The 16,805-nt window shown below is 38.9% G+C and overlaps 1 protein-coding gene across 1 annotated transcript in view; it reads left to right on the forward strand.

The window, feature by feature from the left end:
* Positions 1-16,805, forward strand: part of ARID1B (AT-rich interaction domain 1B) — a 324,487-nt gene that overhangs the window by 180,199 nt on the left and 127,483 nt on the right. The window contains 1 exon segment of the mRNA XM_027688947.1: positions 953-994. Coding sequence (XP_027544748.1) covers positions 953-994 — 42 coding nt within the window.

The raw sequence follows: 16,805 nt of genomic DNA on the forward strand, positions 1-16,805 counted from the left end.
GCACATGACTACTAAGAAATTATTTAACCTCTTCTGCCTCACTCTTCTCTCTGTATATTGGGATGATGACATTTCTGACTTCACTAGTGTATTGGGAAGCTTAATTAATTAGAATTCATAAAAGCGCCGAGATTCTCAGGTGAAAGGTGCTGAAGTGTGAAGTAGTTTTAGGGAGTCTAATGAAAAATCGGTCTGCCTGCTTTTCTGCGTCTATTCCTGTTGTCGCAGATTAGCACATATCAACTCTTAGAGCTGTGCTGTGTGTGGCAACCAGCAAGGAGTTTCATCTGGAGCACCTCTCAATGACCTGACAGCTCACTTTTCTCAGGCTTTCAGGTATTCACTGAATCTCTCAGGCAGCTAGTGTTGGTCTTTGCCTGGGCAGTTTGTGTTCCCTGAGCTCTACAGTTTTCAGAGAATTCTCTATGCTCAAGACAGGACAGGAGCTTGCAAGCGAGACCTCAGCTGCGGAGTTTGCTGTTAGCACTGTTCGACTTGGCGCTGGTGCAGGAGTACCCAGCCTGGTTAGAAGATAACAGGAGGGGAAGAGTTCAGGTGTTTCCAGCCTTTATTTACAAGGACTTACCATGACAGATCATTCTGATTGCGCTCAGGCAGCTTTTTGGTGTAGTCAAAACTCCATATGGAGAAAAATGTTCAGCTGTAATACAGCAAATTCTAGGACACTGACAGATAATCTTTATGTCGTAAATTTATGTGGAGAACCTTGTTAATGTCATGAGGGATGCTTTCTGAGTTTCCTCACTTGAGGATTTCTGTGGTCAGCTGTTAGTTTATCACATCGTATCCTATGTAGGTTTCCTAGGGTTAACCTAGATTGGCATCTTCGTTTACAGATTTCTTCTTTACCTGATCTGTGGTGCTATGCTCAGGAGAGAGAGATTCTTGGTGGTGGCTAAATTTGAAATTATCTTTCTCCTTATAATTTCAGGTTGAAGTCTTGGCCTCCGAGGATGCTACATTTGGACACAAGGTGTGTAGTTTGGTGCAGTTTTGTTACGTAGGTCCCAACAATATGGGTTGTTGGACGTGGTGCCACAGAAAATGACAGTTTTCAACCTGAGAATTGAGGGTCCTGTGACTTGCATCCATCAATTCAGAAACTCTCTTATGTATGGTAATCTGAGAATGGCACACAGGCTGTCTTAATTCTGTTTAAAACCTGTGAGCAAGTTTTACTTGCAGAAACCCATGTGGAAATATGGAACGTCAGCTTAGCAGTAATTATTAAGATTGGACTTGGCCAAATGCTGGATTTGTTCTTGTTCCATAGATTTGCAACTGAAGAATTGTAGTTGTTGTCTGCTTTGCAGTCTGCTGAGTAAACCATTTTGTTCAGGTCCTTTTTCACAGTGCATCCCGAGTAGAAAGTACATTGAACAGCTGCATCACCCTGCGTTCAGTTGTAGATCAGCGTGTGGCACGCATTGTGCCTGTTGGAGAGACCACTTCAGACGTGCTCTGCTAAATGGATGGGCAGTGTCCTAGTTAGAGCTCAGGTTTCTTTGGCCAGTGGTCATGACCACTGTTTTAATTGAGCAGATGATTTTAAGCAGGGCAGATTGTGTGTAGGCTATATCTAGTTAGCTAGGAAGAGAGCGGATGGGGAGGGGAAGAAGGCGATTGTAGGAACAGTAAGCTAAATCATGACAATGAAGTTTCCAGCTTCTGAAGGCCCACATGCTGTGATGCTACCGTAGGTGAGAAGAAAGCAGTGCTATTACTATTAAGGTAAAAAAAAAGGCAAGAAAATAATAAATAAGTTCTCCAGGTTTATTTGGAATACAATAAGCAAAATTAACCAGCAGGGAAAAAAAGCGCACTTTAAAAGCACCTGAATATTCGTGATGACAGAATTTACATTGTATCGGTATTGTACATTTTAATGTTGATATGTGATAAAGTGATTTAAATAAATTATTAAAAAACAAACAGAGCTACTCCAGTATTATTTGAAGTATATAACATATGGTAGTCTGCAGTATTTTCTGATTTTTATTTAATACCCAGCATGCATACAAAATATTCATTGAATATTTAATAAACCTGGAGGGTCAGCTCTTGTGAACTCATCTCCATAATCCTTCAGACTATGTGGGTAAACAGAAATATTACTAATGATTATTGTAGCCAATCACTCTTAAAACTAAAACACTGTGGAGGAGGCTTCTAATTCTTTTTCATGGCTAGACTTACTAGGTGTTTTTATGTCTTGTAGTCATCTTGATGGACATCCTTTGAAACTCCTTTTTATTACCAAAAGTTTTAAGAATTTTCTGTTGCTAAGCTTTAGTTTCAGAAAACAGAATCGGTACTGTTGCCAACTCATAACATCATCCTCCAGAGTCCTAAGCAACTTTTTTCTAAGATTCATCTTTGGAACCAACAGGGTCTTTTTAAGTCTCTTAAAATAGTAGCTTTCTATTATATAGTGAACTGTGTACGCCTAGGAATGTCATGTACTTTTTATCAGTCAAGAAGAAGGTAAATGTATCATCCTAAATTTGTTAATCTGAGAATTCATTTTTTGCTGTCTATTTAGACATGCTGTGAAAGTATTTTCTCCCCTCCTCTCCCCTAAGAAATGCTTCCCTCACTGTCTGTCTCACTGACAAATAAATGTCAGTGTCTCTGTTACATTAACAGATGAGTTGGTATGCCTGCAGAGAATATGTATAAGGACAATTTTTTAAAGGAAAAATAGTTAATTTTATAAATTAGAACCTAAGTTGAATACCAGATAACACAGTTGAGAAGAGTGTAAGGTTAAAAGTTTGCACGATGCGATGTTTTCCGTGGTACCTGCTTTTAGCCTGAATTTTCCTCCAGGGCTATTGCAGGCTGTTGAGAGGGGCTATCTTTTTTGGATTTTTTGGTGTAGCATATGCTTCAGCTTGAAACATTGTAGAACCCCTCTGTATCCATGATCAGAAGCATAATTTGCTCTTCCTTTGACTACATCCATTCTACCTATCCTTAGACACTTGCCACTTACTTTTAGGCTTGATGACAGGCTCTGTTGCCTGTAGATACATACAAGAATGCTGTTTTTTAAAAAAGGTTATTTCTAGAGTGGTGAAAGAACTTGCAGTGTCATTTGTTATTCTTAAATTCTCCATGATTTCAGTCTCAGGGTAGATATGCATACTTGCCAGAAATGGGACTGTTTCCCAGGAAAAGGTTCTGAATGAGATGTCAGAACATTGTTCAGCTTCACTGTAGTAATCATCGGAGAAGTGAAGATCTGACTGATGTAGTCTGCCCCTTAAATGTTGAGTCTTCAATTATGATGATCATCATGAAAAGTGTGTGTAGAAATCAGCTACAAGATGCTTTTGATGCAAGTTATGCATATTGATTTGGACAAAACAATTCTTATTTTAGAAAATAAAACTAAAAGTAATTGTGTTGCACTGCCAAAATACCCAGGGAATAGGCATCTTGAAGTACCAAATCCTATCTTTACTCCATGGAACAGGTGCAAATTGCAAACCTTTAATAGTAGTCCTTAAAAATGTTTCCTCCATCTCATCTTTTCCGTAAGAAAACAGTCTTCCCCAAACAAATGTAGAATATAAGGCATTTGTTGGAATAAAAAATGGCATTTTAATGTGAACTTTTTTAATTTCCATTTTGTACATGTGTGAGACCGGCACTCTTTAAAATGCTGTGAAAATCTAAGCACATTTTCAATCAGTTTAAATAAAAGTTGTTTTTTGATAAGTATAAAGAGGTATAGATTTGACTGTATTGCTATGCAAACCTTTCCTTTGCTTGAAGCAAGCAAACCCATTCAGCTTTCTTTGCTACTAATTTTACAGAAGGAGGAAGCTGTTACCGTGCTGTAACAGCTTTGTCGACGATGGTACATGTGGTGTTCAGTTTCATGTACACATGCATTTGTGTGTGTGTTTGAATGCATGTTTGTTTCTTAAAGCAAAACAACCTTCCAGCTTTTGACTGATCCTTCTGTTCCAATATGTAGAAGGGTTATGTATGCGTGGTTGCATATGGAGAGATTTAGAGGAGATGACCATGGAGCAAATCGTGAACAGCAGATAGGTGATTTGGGACAGACTTAACAGTTATGCCTGGTTCATACAAATTCTGCTGAGGATAAAATTATTATAATAATTATTATTTTATATATATATATCTGTATAAAAATAAGTTTCTTCAGAACTGTAGTTGCTGAGACACTAACATGGAGTAAGAGTGAATAGATGGAGTGGTATCTGCCCGAGTGTGCAGTCTACACAGGAATGTATTTCAAAGTTGTAAACTCCTTGAGTCCCATTAATCTTATAAAGCCTAATTATGACATGTAAAATACTAACAGTACCAATTTATTTTGTGTTTATTTTAGCTGAGTGTGAAGATATATTTTATCAGATAGGACCAGTCAGTAATAGCAGGTGGCAGAGGAAGTTAGGAGGAATACAAAAACATGAAAAAAAAAAAAAGAAAAAGAAATAAGGTGCACAGGGCCCATTTAAAGACCACGGCAATGAACAATTAAAAATAACAGCGTGTGAGTTTTTTAAATCCTCCTAAGACATTCAGATGCTCAATTTCCATTAGAACCTTTTAATCCATGAGGTAGAATTGAAAATCTTAGTCTGAAAGGTTGGTTATGTTATAAAGATTTAATCCACATTTTATTGTTATAGGAGCCACATATCAGCATCAGTTGAAATTACAGTGTCGAACACAGTAGCACAAACTCCAGACAAGCTGCAAAAGGTCTGGAGAATGAGATGCCTGACTTCTTAAATATTTGTGCTTGATTTACTCTCCTTTCCCTCCTTTCCCTAAGGCTTTTACTGTCAGCATCTACCTGACCCAAATAGCATAGAGTAGAGGAGGCTTCATTCAGTTGAGCCAGGTGAGATCATCTTGTCCACGTGTCTCGACCTGTCTGGACCTGCAGAGTGCCATAAACTGTGTTTGCAGTGACGGCCGCAGAGCCCGCCTACCGCAGCTAATGCCGAGGTGCAGTGATCCCAGCTTAGTGCTGCATTAATATAAATAAGTTTGTTAATGGCAGTCCAGCAGCTACATGTCAGAAGGCTCACAACTTTGTGCAACAGGAAAAGAGACACTTATGTTCCCACAGTGGGGGAGCTCCACCAAGAACAGGACTCTCTTATTTGGTAGTGAGCTTTAATCCTTCCATTGTGTGTCGTTTTAAGCTGTGTTGTGATGTAATTGGCTTAATCATTACTATTATGTTGCTTTGCACAAGTTAAGATTGTAATTTGACATATGGAAATAAATGGCAACTGGATTAGTGATTTGCAGGTGTCATTTAAAAACGGGGCAGGGAAGAAAGCCTTTCGTATTTTGCAAGTGGCATGTTTGCTAATGTACAGAGGGAGAATTAACCACAGAACTGCATCTCATGCTGTTTTGAAGTAGGAGCAAACTTCACCTGTTCTTTTCTGCGACTGTGTGCTGCTAGGGTTGAGGAAAGAGAATCGCATTCCCGATGGCTGTGTTCACTATAGGAGTGATTTTACATTTCCTTTGCGGAAGACAAATACAGGAGTAAAACTTTCTCTTTGATCGAGAAATCAGCATAATGGAGAGAGAGCTCTATTTAAGAAATGCAGCAAGGGTGGCATTTCTGATGTGGATGTGTCTGTGTGGTGGATCTTCCAGCATTGTTCGTGGAAGTAGACATATTTTTGTTTTATGACACAGCATAAAGTGGTGACCTTGTCTCCATAATTTAGTAACTCTGGAAGATGTTTAGAGAGTCTATTCCTAAGTCTTTTTAAGTATGAGCTGCTGGATTGCATTTTGAAATGCTCTTTCTCTAATACACGATACAGGGTTTTAAGAATCAAATGTGCTCAGAACTAAAATATCTGGGTTTTTTTCCCTCTCAAACATGCATTTACTTGAGTTTATTAAGGTGGTTTTGGGTTTTTTGTGGGTTTTTTTCGGGGGGGGGAGTATGTGCTTTTGGTGGAGGGGTGTTGCTTTCCTCCACCTTGCAAATACTGTATTATTACAATAATCAGCACATCGTGGTGCATCTTCTGTAGTCCACTTATTTTCATGATCCCAGATAGTAGTTCAAATCCGGAGGGGAAATTGAGCTGCACAGTGTAACTATGTGTCAGCTTCCTGGTTCCAAGCATAGGACTTCAAAGAGAATACATTTGGTGGCTGACTCTCAGTTACGGCTATGCAAACCTAGGAGGAAACTGTTGTTCTAGCGGTATCTGCAACACAGAACCCTTGAGCTATCAGATGGAGATGCCATGTGATAAAATTGAGAAAACACATTCTCAAGAGATTTTTTTTTTCCTTCTTATTTCTTTTAGAATTTGTATTAGTTTGATTGCAATAAAATAGTGCTTACTTGGTGGAAAGAAGAAGAAAAGGAAGCCATTGAAGGAGAAGAAAAAAGTAGACATTAAAAATTGTTCTCTTTTAACATTTGCCTTTCTTAAAACCATTTCCTTTCGTTGAAGACCCTAAGCATCCTCTGCTCCTGCCATCTGGTGGTTACTAATAAAAGTTGCACCTTCAAAGCCAAATTAAATTGTTTTAAAGCCAATTAATCCTTTTCAGAAGAGGATGTTTTTAAGTGTCTGAATTATCTCTATCTTGATATGTCGACACCAGGAGTGTCTATGTGTGTGCTTAGTATATGGGAAAATAGAGAGAAAGTAGTCCTCGTTTACATCTGTCTTTGCACTGTTGGCTAACGTAGGAATCTGGGGGTTGGAAATAGGTTTTTGGATTTGTTTCAGCTTAGAAAAAAAATAGATATTCATATTAGCCTCCAGTAAATTCTGTTTTGCTACTCATAGCAGAGTTAGGATTACATGTTTCCCCAGTTCTGTTGTTCACTTCTTTGTGGAGTTGTTTCATATGAGGTGTTCAGATGACTAAAAGCATTTTCCAACCATCTTTGAGTCATTGTTAAAGCTGTGTTTTGGGATTGCTGAAGTCTCCTGAGTGCCCTCTGTGCTGGGTGCTTTCTAAGAGAGAATGACATTATAGCAGGAAACAAGGTGCTCTTTTTATATTCTTAGGGACCCCTGATAGATGTGTCAAAGTGTTTTGAGGTAGTTATGACTAAGTAGCAATAGCCTGAACATGTTTCTACCTGAACCTGTGCATATCACTGCAATGTGATTTGGGACAATCCAAGAACAGGCAAAATGGAGAAACTGTGGTTGTGTGTTAGAAATTTTATCTATGTAATCACTAGTTCTTTATGTCTGGTAAGTTTCATCTCAGTACATATCTCTGTGATTTGTTGTGCTTTTTCCCAATTAGTTTTATAGAAATTAAGAGGTCCACACCAAGATATTTGTGGCCATAAGTTCATCTCAATCCATTGTACAGTCCTAGCTGTGGTCCAGCTTCGTCCTGAGTGCTGCAGCTGTAGAGGAGTGTATCTAACCACCTTGAATATGGAGGGCAATTTCAAACAGCACCTGCTTGTGGTGTCCCACTCCTCACAGTTTGCTCCTGCTTCCCATATGGAGAGGATTTTAAAGTTCTGTGGGAGGATGGAAAAATAAATGCAGACTTCTTACAGGTTATGATGCCTCCTTGTGCAGTGAAGGTGGGTCTGGACAATTTCCAGACAATCTTGCATGAAGAAGAAAAGACAAAATTATACATAGAACAGGAAAAAGAAAAAAAGCTGTGTTAGCTGAGAACCCCCAGTTGTGAGAAAGTCAAGATAGGCTAGATAAATGATGTAGTAAGAGCTGGTTCAGTGTGGAGTTTTCAGAAACAGATGCATATGCAATTCAAGGCAACTGCTTAGTATTTGCTCAAGTGATGTCTTTAAATTGGAGTTATGGAATGATTTGGGTTGGAAGGAACCTTAAAGATCATCTAGTTCCAACCCACTTGTCATGGGGCAGGGGCACCTTTCAGTAGACCGGGTTGCTCAGAGCTCCATCCAGCCTGGCCTTGGACACTCCAAGTGTTCACACTCAGAGATGGGACATCCTCTCTGGGCAACTTGTTCCAGTGCCTCATTACCCTCACAGTAAAGGCTTGGGAAGCAGTTTTGCTTTTCTGGTCAACGAGTATCCCTCTTTGGGCAGTTCTATGCCAATTCAGGTTGCCACTATATTGAAATGAACTGCTGCAACCAGCTCTTGTGGAGGCAGCAGCAGCAGTTCATACTTCCCCCTACCTGCTTTTATGAAGAGGCAGTCTGTAGTATGGTTTGCCCTTTACAAACTCCATGGAAATGTCAGAAGAGTGCAAAGTTTGATACTGCTTTCATGGTGAGAATATGCATCACCTCGAGGGTTGAACTCACCATTTCACACCAGTCACTACATTGCAGCGATTTAAATTACTACCAAAAAAAAAAGAATTTATTTTCTCAGTCTTCCTTCTGTTACTCATTAAATTTTTAACTGGTGGGCGCACTTAGGCAGCCTGAGTCTGGTGTGCCTGAGCTGTCTGGCTGGGTGTGCTGCTCAGCGTCCTCCCTCGCTCAGCTGCCTCCTGTTGACATGTAACCGGGGTTGATGCTTGCCTGATTAGGCGGGTCCTTTAGAGTTCTGTGTGGCCCCTTTGATTTATACTCCTGGTTTGAACTTTGAGGGAGTATCGGATTTACCAAGAAGTCATCTAACAATCGGAACACAAAGTTTGCTTGTAAATACCTGCACATTTTAAATAAACGTTGAGGCAGGTGGTCTGTTTGGGGGTGGGAAGAGGGCAGTTGAGAATATTTGCAGATAGTTTGCTGTTCCTCCTTGATGAGGAGAGCAGGTTAGACCAGATTTCTTTTTCTTTAAATTCTACCTGATTGCACAACTGGAGGGACCAGAACTATGCCCTCCAGCAACCAACCCCACCTTGCTACAGGAAGCCTGCTCTGATTCAGATTGCAGCTTAAAAAACAACAACAAAGCCTCCACAAATATTTATTTCTTTACAAAGCTACTGTTAATTTGTTTGCTTTTTTTTTCTTTGTGTAGCATTCTTTTTTAACAGCATGAAATATACATATAGAAAAAGATTCGGAATTCTGCTGTGTGGCTGCTTCCCCTGATTTCAGAACCTGCTTGTTAAAACTAATGCTAGGTTTGAAGAATAGGAATTGCAAAGAGGAATGTGAGAAAGTTGCTGGGTAGACAGATGTGATTTAGGCTTTCATTTCCCCCCCCCCCCTTTTCTTTTTCCTGAGACAAGGTCATGTGTGTATCATTGTTCATATCTGTGCTTTGCTGTAAAAAGTGCTGTTGACATGTTGCAGATTTCAAGAGGGAAAAAACAATTACAGTAATGCAGAATCTTGGGCTTTTTACTGAATGTACATTTCTTTTACAGAAGACGTGATTTTGTAACTTTGAAACTTCAGTTATTTTAGTTTGCTTTTTTAAAAATTCCTTCTTGTGAGAGGGTTTTCTAGTGAATTGGGATATTGATAATTTTGTTAGATGACAATGACAGGGAAATCTTGTTTTTCAAGGTCATTCCTTTGATTTTCTTGGCGAACAGTTAATTATACAGGGTCTTATAGGAGGATCAAGATTACAGGTGACTTTGACATGATTTTCACACTGTCGTAATGCTTTACATTGTTTAATGTTATACACATGTGAACAATTGTGACAAATTTCTAGTGTAACAGTCATTCTGTGGATTTTATGATTTTACTACTAAATCCTTGCTACTGCCTGAAACAGACAAGACGGATTTACAGTCTTTTTATTACCATTTTAATCTGAAGCAAAGTAAGCATTATTTGTAGCGTTCAGTTTAACGTGATTGTCTGTTTTCATTCCATCATCCAATTCCGACCCCCCCTTATCAAGATCTTCCCGAGCCTCCTGCAAAACTTCCTCACAGTGTTATTCCTTGTGTCAGAACTGATGTACCGATTACCTTGTAAATCTATACCTAGCATGGTTTTACAACTTCAGTCCTTGTGCAAGGGCTGTGCTCCAGTGGAGGGATGTACACCTTAAAAACATTTGTGTGAAGAGCACTTAGAATACATGGTAATTTAAAAATTCATAAATGTATTTTCAGAAATGCATTAAGTGCTGTTTATGAAAGAAAGCAATGAAGTGAATCATGTGGAACTGGCTTTTGTCACATCTAAGTAACTAAATACTATTATAGCACATAAGATTGCTGCAAAAGCTTTACAGTAATATACGTATGGCTGTTTATATGCTTATTAACTTGCAGGGTTTTTTAGCTGTGGTGTGTGCAGAATGCTGCCAAGGTCAAAATTGTTAAGCTGCCCCAAATAGTACTGAGGAAAGGAATTATGTTAGGTAAAGCGTTGGTTGGGGTTTTTTTTAAGTAACCTCCTTTTGTTTTTTTACTAGCAGTGTTGTAGAAAAGGATCTTGAAGGAGAAATTGGGGGATGCTGGGCTTGGAAGCAGCATGAAATTAAGAAAATAGGATTAGAACTGCAGTCTTCGTGGAACGAATGTTGAAGATGGTCACCATACTCTTAGGATCCTGTGCATCGTTTGGCTTAGTTATACAGAGGTTTGAAAAGTGAGAAGTTCAAACTTGATACAGTGAGCAAGAGAAAGCTAATGGAGCACATTAAAAATGCAAGCTGACCTAGATATACTGTTGAATGGTGCCATGTGGTGTGCAGCTTTATATGGCAGGCTGGAGCACCTTGTTGACCAGAATAAAAACTAAAAACGCTGATAATAATGCATTGTTTACAAATCCAAAGAGAAGATAGAAGAATGGGGCTGTCCTGTTCCATTTTATACGTGATGTTAAGAAAAACAGCTTGTTCACTATGAAAGCAGCTACTGATTTTGGTAGCTACATGTACACAGAATCCTGGAAGTTGGAAGAAAAGTTAGTATTATGTTAAGAGTTTAAGAGTTAATTGATCAGAGCTAAGTTCTTTCTGGAATATGGTGATATTCAGAATGGGAAGGGGTTGCAGAATCTTGCCATTAATTTTACAATACTTACTTCCAGATTAACTTTGAAGAACTGTTTTAAGAGGTGTCAAAGTATCAGAAAATGTTAATATGATATTATTTTTCAGATAATGAATATTAAAATAACTTTTAGCTGCCGTTTGAAACTTGATGGTAAGTCATTCATTTAAGTATTGAGGCAGTTTCAACTTGGAATTATTATCTCAACTTATTTATAAATACCAAGAAAAGCTTACAGAGGAAATGTTGACATCCTACCCCCCACATCTGCCTTAGCTCTCCTCGAACTGTGTAAATGCAGGCATATATTATTGTGATGTTATATATTTTTATAGGACTAGGAGGTTTGAAATTGATTTTTTTTTCCTAAGGCTGTATGTTACAATGCATTTTCAGCTGGTACAATAATAATAAACAAGACTTGCATGTACCTGTGATGCATTTGATTCCTCCCTGCAGTGACTCATTGTGGATCTCTTACAGCTAAGTGCTTGTTCCTTGTGATCAGAGGAAAATGCTACACACCTTCTGCTTCGTGCCTATTAAGTTCAAGTTTGTATTGTAGGCAGCATTACACTGCTATCTGTGAGAATTAAAGGGGAAAAAATATCAAGAACAGTAAGTGAAGGGAAAATTCAGAAAGCCACTTTGTTCCCCCTCAGCCAGAATGTTGATTTTTAATCCATTTCTGTTTTCATGCTTGCTTCTTCCAAATTTACAAATTTTTCTTCCTATTCAGAGGTACCCTGTTGAAATTAGTGACTGTAATGGCAATTGCTCTTTTCTGTCTTCTGGAACCTAAATGATGGATACCAGCCTTTTTTATCTTGTTATGTTAAAGATAATGTATGGGTCCTTTATCCGGACCAGTTTTTTGAGTTGAAGAAGGGATTGTTTTCTTCAATTTTGTTATCATTTTTCCCCCTCACCTTTTTCATTCCCTGAGGGACTGGTCTGGGGAACAAAGTGTCCCCGTTCCTGGGAACAGAAATAGATTGTTCCATTCATAATTTAGTGATCTATTTCTGTTTGGCAAAGTTAAGCACATGCTTAATTTCAGGTCTCTGATTAAATCTCACTGACTCCACTATGACTTAGGTGTTTTGCAAAACTGTGGCTTTTATTCCCATCTCAACATCACATCATTGCTTCTGTCTCGTTACTCTTTTTCTCCTACTTTCCCCACCCCCCCTCTGCCATGCTGCAAGTTGACTGTGCTTAGTGTCAGCAGTTTATGTTCTGCATGTTTAATGAAGGCCACGGCTCAGCTCAACATAGCCCTTCCCCTTACGTTAACAGAATTTTGATAAATGAGATTTCCTCATGTGGAGAGCCGAGAAGGGCCTTTGACGGGAAAAGGCAGGGCATGAAATCAGCAGGTGTCAGGGTGTGCAAATTATAGGCATTTTAAACAAAAAACAAAATAAAGAACTTGTTATGACTATCTTCAAAACATGTATCTTACTGTGAAGCATAAAAAAGGACTTAACAAAATACTTTAGCAAAACAAAAGTAGATTCAGAGAGCAGTAATCTGAACCAACGTACTCCTGCCTTCCTTTTTGCTCTGTATTCCCCACACCTACCCCCTTAATTGTCAAAGTACGCTGTATAAGCAATTGGATTACAATAATCATTGCTGAGTTTAGCACACGGAAATGTGTTTCAGTTGTGGTTTATATCCTGTGTTGATCTAAACCATGAGAAAATCTCTATTTTATGCCCACTCAAGCTATTGACTGCAATAGAATAACAGAGGGAACTGGTTGTACAGATAAAAAGAAAGTGCCAGCAAATATTGAAAGAAACCTTTTCAACTAAGGTTCATTTCTAGGATCCCTCCTCCTTTTTCATTTATATGTTCATTTTTCTGATACTGTTCGCTACGTTCCACGCTCCCACCCCTATCCCGTTCTGAATTTCAGTCTTTCGCCTTCATGGAGATTTAGCTTGTTCAGTGGCTGATTTCCTATTCAGACTATATTGCAGTGTAAAAGATTTTTTAAGAAAATGGCTTTTGTGTGCTTGCATGTGCCAGTGAGGTATTGGATTGTTGAAATAACATCAAACTCTTCAGTGGAGATTATAATCTGACATGAATGATTGAAGGCCAGAAATGGATCCTGCAGACCTAAAAGTGGAGATATTTTATTACCCTAGCTAACATTTCATAAAAGTTTCTGCAGCTGTAGTGCATTAGAGATGAATTGTTTTTGTTGGAAAGATGAAGAGAAAGGACAGTTGGTATGGTTATAATAATTAATAAATAACACAGTTAATTACTGGCTCTCCACTACGTTTAGAGATTAATTTAAATCAATTTGTGCTCACTTCTGTTAAAATACTCAAAACTGTATTTTTATACACACACATGGAAAAATAAAATGCATATACACAAAGCTGTGTATTTAAATTTATATGTATAATTTGACTTCTTATGTATCTATGTTTAGCTACATAGGGGTTTTTTTCTCTTTTTTGGCGGGATTTTTGCATGGCTTGAAAACAGAGATAATTGCTGATCTCGTAATTTTTTCATAATTTGTTTTTTACCATACCTGTGCACTAAATCTTCCTGCAATGTCTGCAAAGAGTTTCTCAGGATTTTCTGCCCACCTCAAACTGCTCTCCTTCCCTCCTGTCAGCCAGGTGGTGATGGGGCCCCTCCACAGTTGGGAGCAGCTCAGAGTTGCACATGATCACCCAATGGATTATTGTGCACACAGTTTCTCTTACACAGAGTATATTTTTTCTTAATTATTGAGAGACACTCTTTATTCCCATTCTATCTCGTTCCAAATTTTTATTTAAAAAAAAGTAAAATAATCTAGTAGTCATTTCTTCAGATGTTTTACAGCAAAGCAGTGTAGTTGTAGTGGCTTCCAACAGTAGCTGTAGACCTTAAGCTATATTGTACCTTCTCGATTTTACAGGGTAATTTGTAATATACCCTTTCCAAATCCCAAATTCCAGACTCTTAGCCCCCTGTGATCACAAAGAGTATTTATAGGCTTGTCAGGGAGGTGCTGGCAGCTGGGTGGCAGGCAGGCAGAATTCTCAATTCCTGTAAACTGCAGGCAGAAAAGGCTCTTCCACAGCACATGATCAGGCCTTTCAGGCCACTGGGCAAGTGTAATGGCAGGTGCAATTAGTGTCCCTTCTCTTAGGCTTATTTTGTTCAGGGCAAAAGTGTTTGTGAAGGAGAGCAGAAGAGCTCAGTGTGACTGCAGTACTCCTCCCTGCAGAAAACCAGGGTCAGCCCCAGGTGCTACAGTTCCTCTGGGCCTTCATTTTGTGCATTTCATTTTTGTGCCAAAATGGCAGTCATAATTTTAAAGTCGAAATATAGGGATACAGAATCGCGTTAATCACATTTTCATGAGGCATATGTGTACACACATGCATGTTGTGGCACAGGTCCAGTTGCTGGTTGAGATGTGCAGAACTATTTGGTTTGTAAATTACTTAGTCCACAATTCTTCCATTGGCTTTACCAGGGAGTCAGCATTACTGGAAGTAGCTAGTGGACTGTCAGGGTTCGTTTTAGACACCCTTTCTCACAGCGAGTGAGAGTTGTGCTGAAAATAACATTTGATAGGACTGTGCAGAGAATGAAGTTGCCAGCAAGCAGGGCAGTGTGGGGCAGCCCCCACTGATTTCAGTGGGATCGAGCTAGGAATACATCCTAGGAGGGAATGTGTGCCTTCATTGACATGGACTGTGCTTGTAGTGTTCTAGGATTATTGGAGAGAAGCTGTGCATGGGTAATGTGCTGTGATCATATCTCCATCAGATTTGAAATATACGGTCCTAGTTAAACAAAGAAAACTTGTGTTAACAGGGAAAAAGAGAACTATGTCCTTTTCACATTTGAGAGTTAAGTCCTGTTTATTTTGCCTTAAAATGCAGGGAGATGGATAAAGGCTGGTTACATTTTTTAATCCCTCATCACTAAAACCCAGTAAGTGAAGCCAAAGAAGGTTTTCTTTTGCTCATTGCCCCTTATTTCCTTCAGACTACCAGGCAGAATGAAATCTTCAGTCTAGAATAGAAATGTTTCAAAAATATGTGCTAAATTCTTTCTGCAGTTATTTCTAAAATACTGGATTCACTTGTGAAATAATTGCAAGTAATTACAAGCAACAGCTTATATGGCAGCACCTGGTTCTTTTTTTTTCCTGCTGCAGCTATTGCCACAATTTCTTTTTGTTGATCTTTACAGTGAATATACATTTTGCCAAAGAGCATTGCTCACTAAGATTTGGAGTTAGTTTATGATATTATATGGTGATTTAAAGTAATTATACTCTAAACTATGACAAACAGTGTAATTTGGAGATTGCATTCCATACATACCCTTCCATCGTGTTCTGGCAAAGACCATCCTTCTGCTAAATCTGATAAAATATACATTTCAAATCCCAAATGTGCACACACATAAAAAGCAACAATACCAAGAATGCCTGTCACTTCGTAGCATGGCCAGGATATCAGTGCTTTACCTTTACATCTCCAGAATGCAAGTTATTATGTGCTAAACTGCAGCATTAACCTTGCACCTGGGTGAGCGCTGGCTTGTCTGAGCACACTGTGTGCTCTGTGGGCTGGGTGCCACAGCTCTGTCAAGGCCAGGGTGCCACACTGGGCAGTATGTTCCTGTTTAACCTTAAATATGTCAAGAACCATACATTAGAGGGCTTTCCAAAAGCAGAGGTAGGTGGAGCCTGAAGTCTCCTCAGAACTGGGCACCACAGTGTGCGAAATCTGAAATGAACTTTCACTGAGGCCCAGATGATTGCTGTGCTTCAGCAGAAGGGAAGAGTTCGCCTTCTTAGCTTGCTACTAGCACATCTTTAAGGTGTGTGTGGGGGGAAAAAAGCCTGTGAGGACTGGACAGATTTCTAGCTCTTTCTCCTGCTTAGAATTGTCTCTTATTTTAGTCTTGCACTTCCGATTTTGCTCTGCAAAGTTATTTGAGTTCAGCATGTTCCAATTTAGAAGTGAAAGATGGTTTTTGCTACACTCAAATACATGTGACCATTGCACTGCATACTTCAGCATGCCTGGAATGTCTCACTCAGGGCTTGCTTCCCTTAAGGTTCATCTCTCTGTGTTTTGATAAGGGGATGAAAGGTGCAGAAAAGGGCTGATGTTGAATGGAAGTTCATTGTCTGGATCTTTTGATTTATCCCCTTATCTAGATGTAGAATATCTTATGTTTAAATATTTTAGTAACTTGGGGGAAAGAACTGTGAAGTAATACGTTTTTCTAAATTTAATTTTCTAAATGCCAACAAGCTCAGTACATTCTGGGGCATCTAACCTCAAAGCACAGAGAGTCTGAGTGAGCCACTTGACTATGTAAATTGATCAAACTCCAGTCAGTAGATTGAAGTGTACATATTTGCATATGTACACTTACATACGACACTTGGTCTAGAAGAGAGTGGATTTGCTTTGCTGGGAAGATGTTCAGTAAAAGTGAATACAACCATTTTGACATCTATGCCAATCAATATAAGAGCAGGTTGCCTTGTTTCTGTAATTGGTTTTGCCCCCTTGTAATTTTAGTATTAAAAAAAATTAGGTAAGAGGCCCCAAATAAGGTTCAAAGGAAAGTAAGGAAATAAGGTTCAAATGCAATGTTATCTGTTAGTTTTTCAAAGTTATGACTCCCTACTGTGCAGTAAAGGTTGTGCTAGGAGATATAAGTGGAAAAGTTAAGTTCAGTTTCTGTCAACTTTGAGATTTCTTTATGCATACACTCTGAATTTTCATGTGTTCATTGAGGACATCTTGCAAATGTAAAGTTCTGACTGCATATCTGTAGAGCTGTACGTGCTCAATTGGAAGTAATAAAAATCA

The sequence above is a fragment of the Neopelma chrysocephalum genome, unplaced genomic scaffold (genome assembly GCF_003984885.1).
Source record: "Neopelma chrysocephalum unplaced genomic scaffold, ASM398488v2 Primary Assembly neopelma1_23, whole genome shotgun sequence".
Taxonomy (NCBI): Eukaryota; Metazoa; Chordata; class Aves; order Passeriformes; family Pipridae; genus Neopelma; species Neopelma chrysocephalum.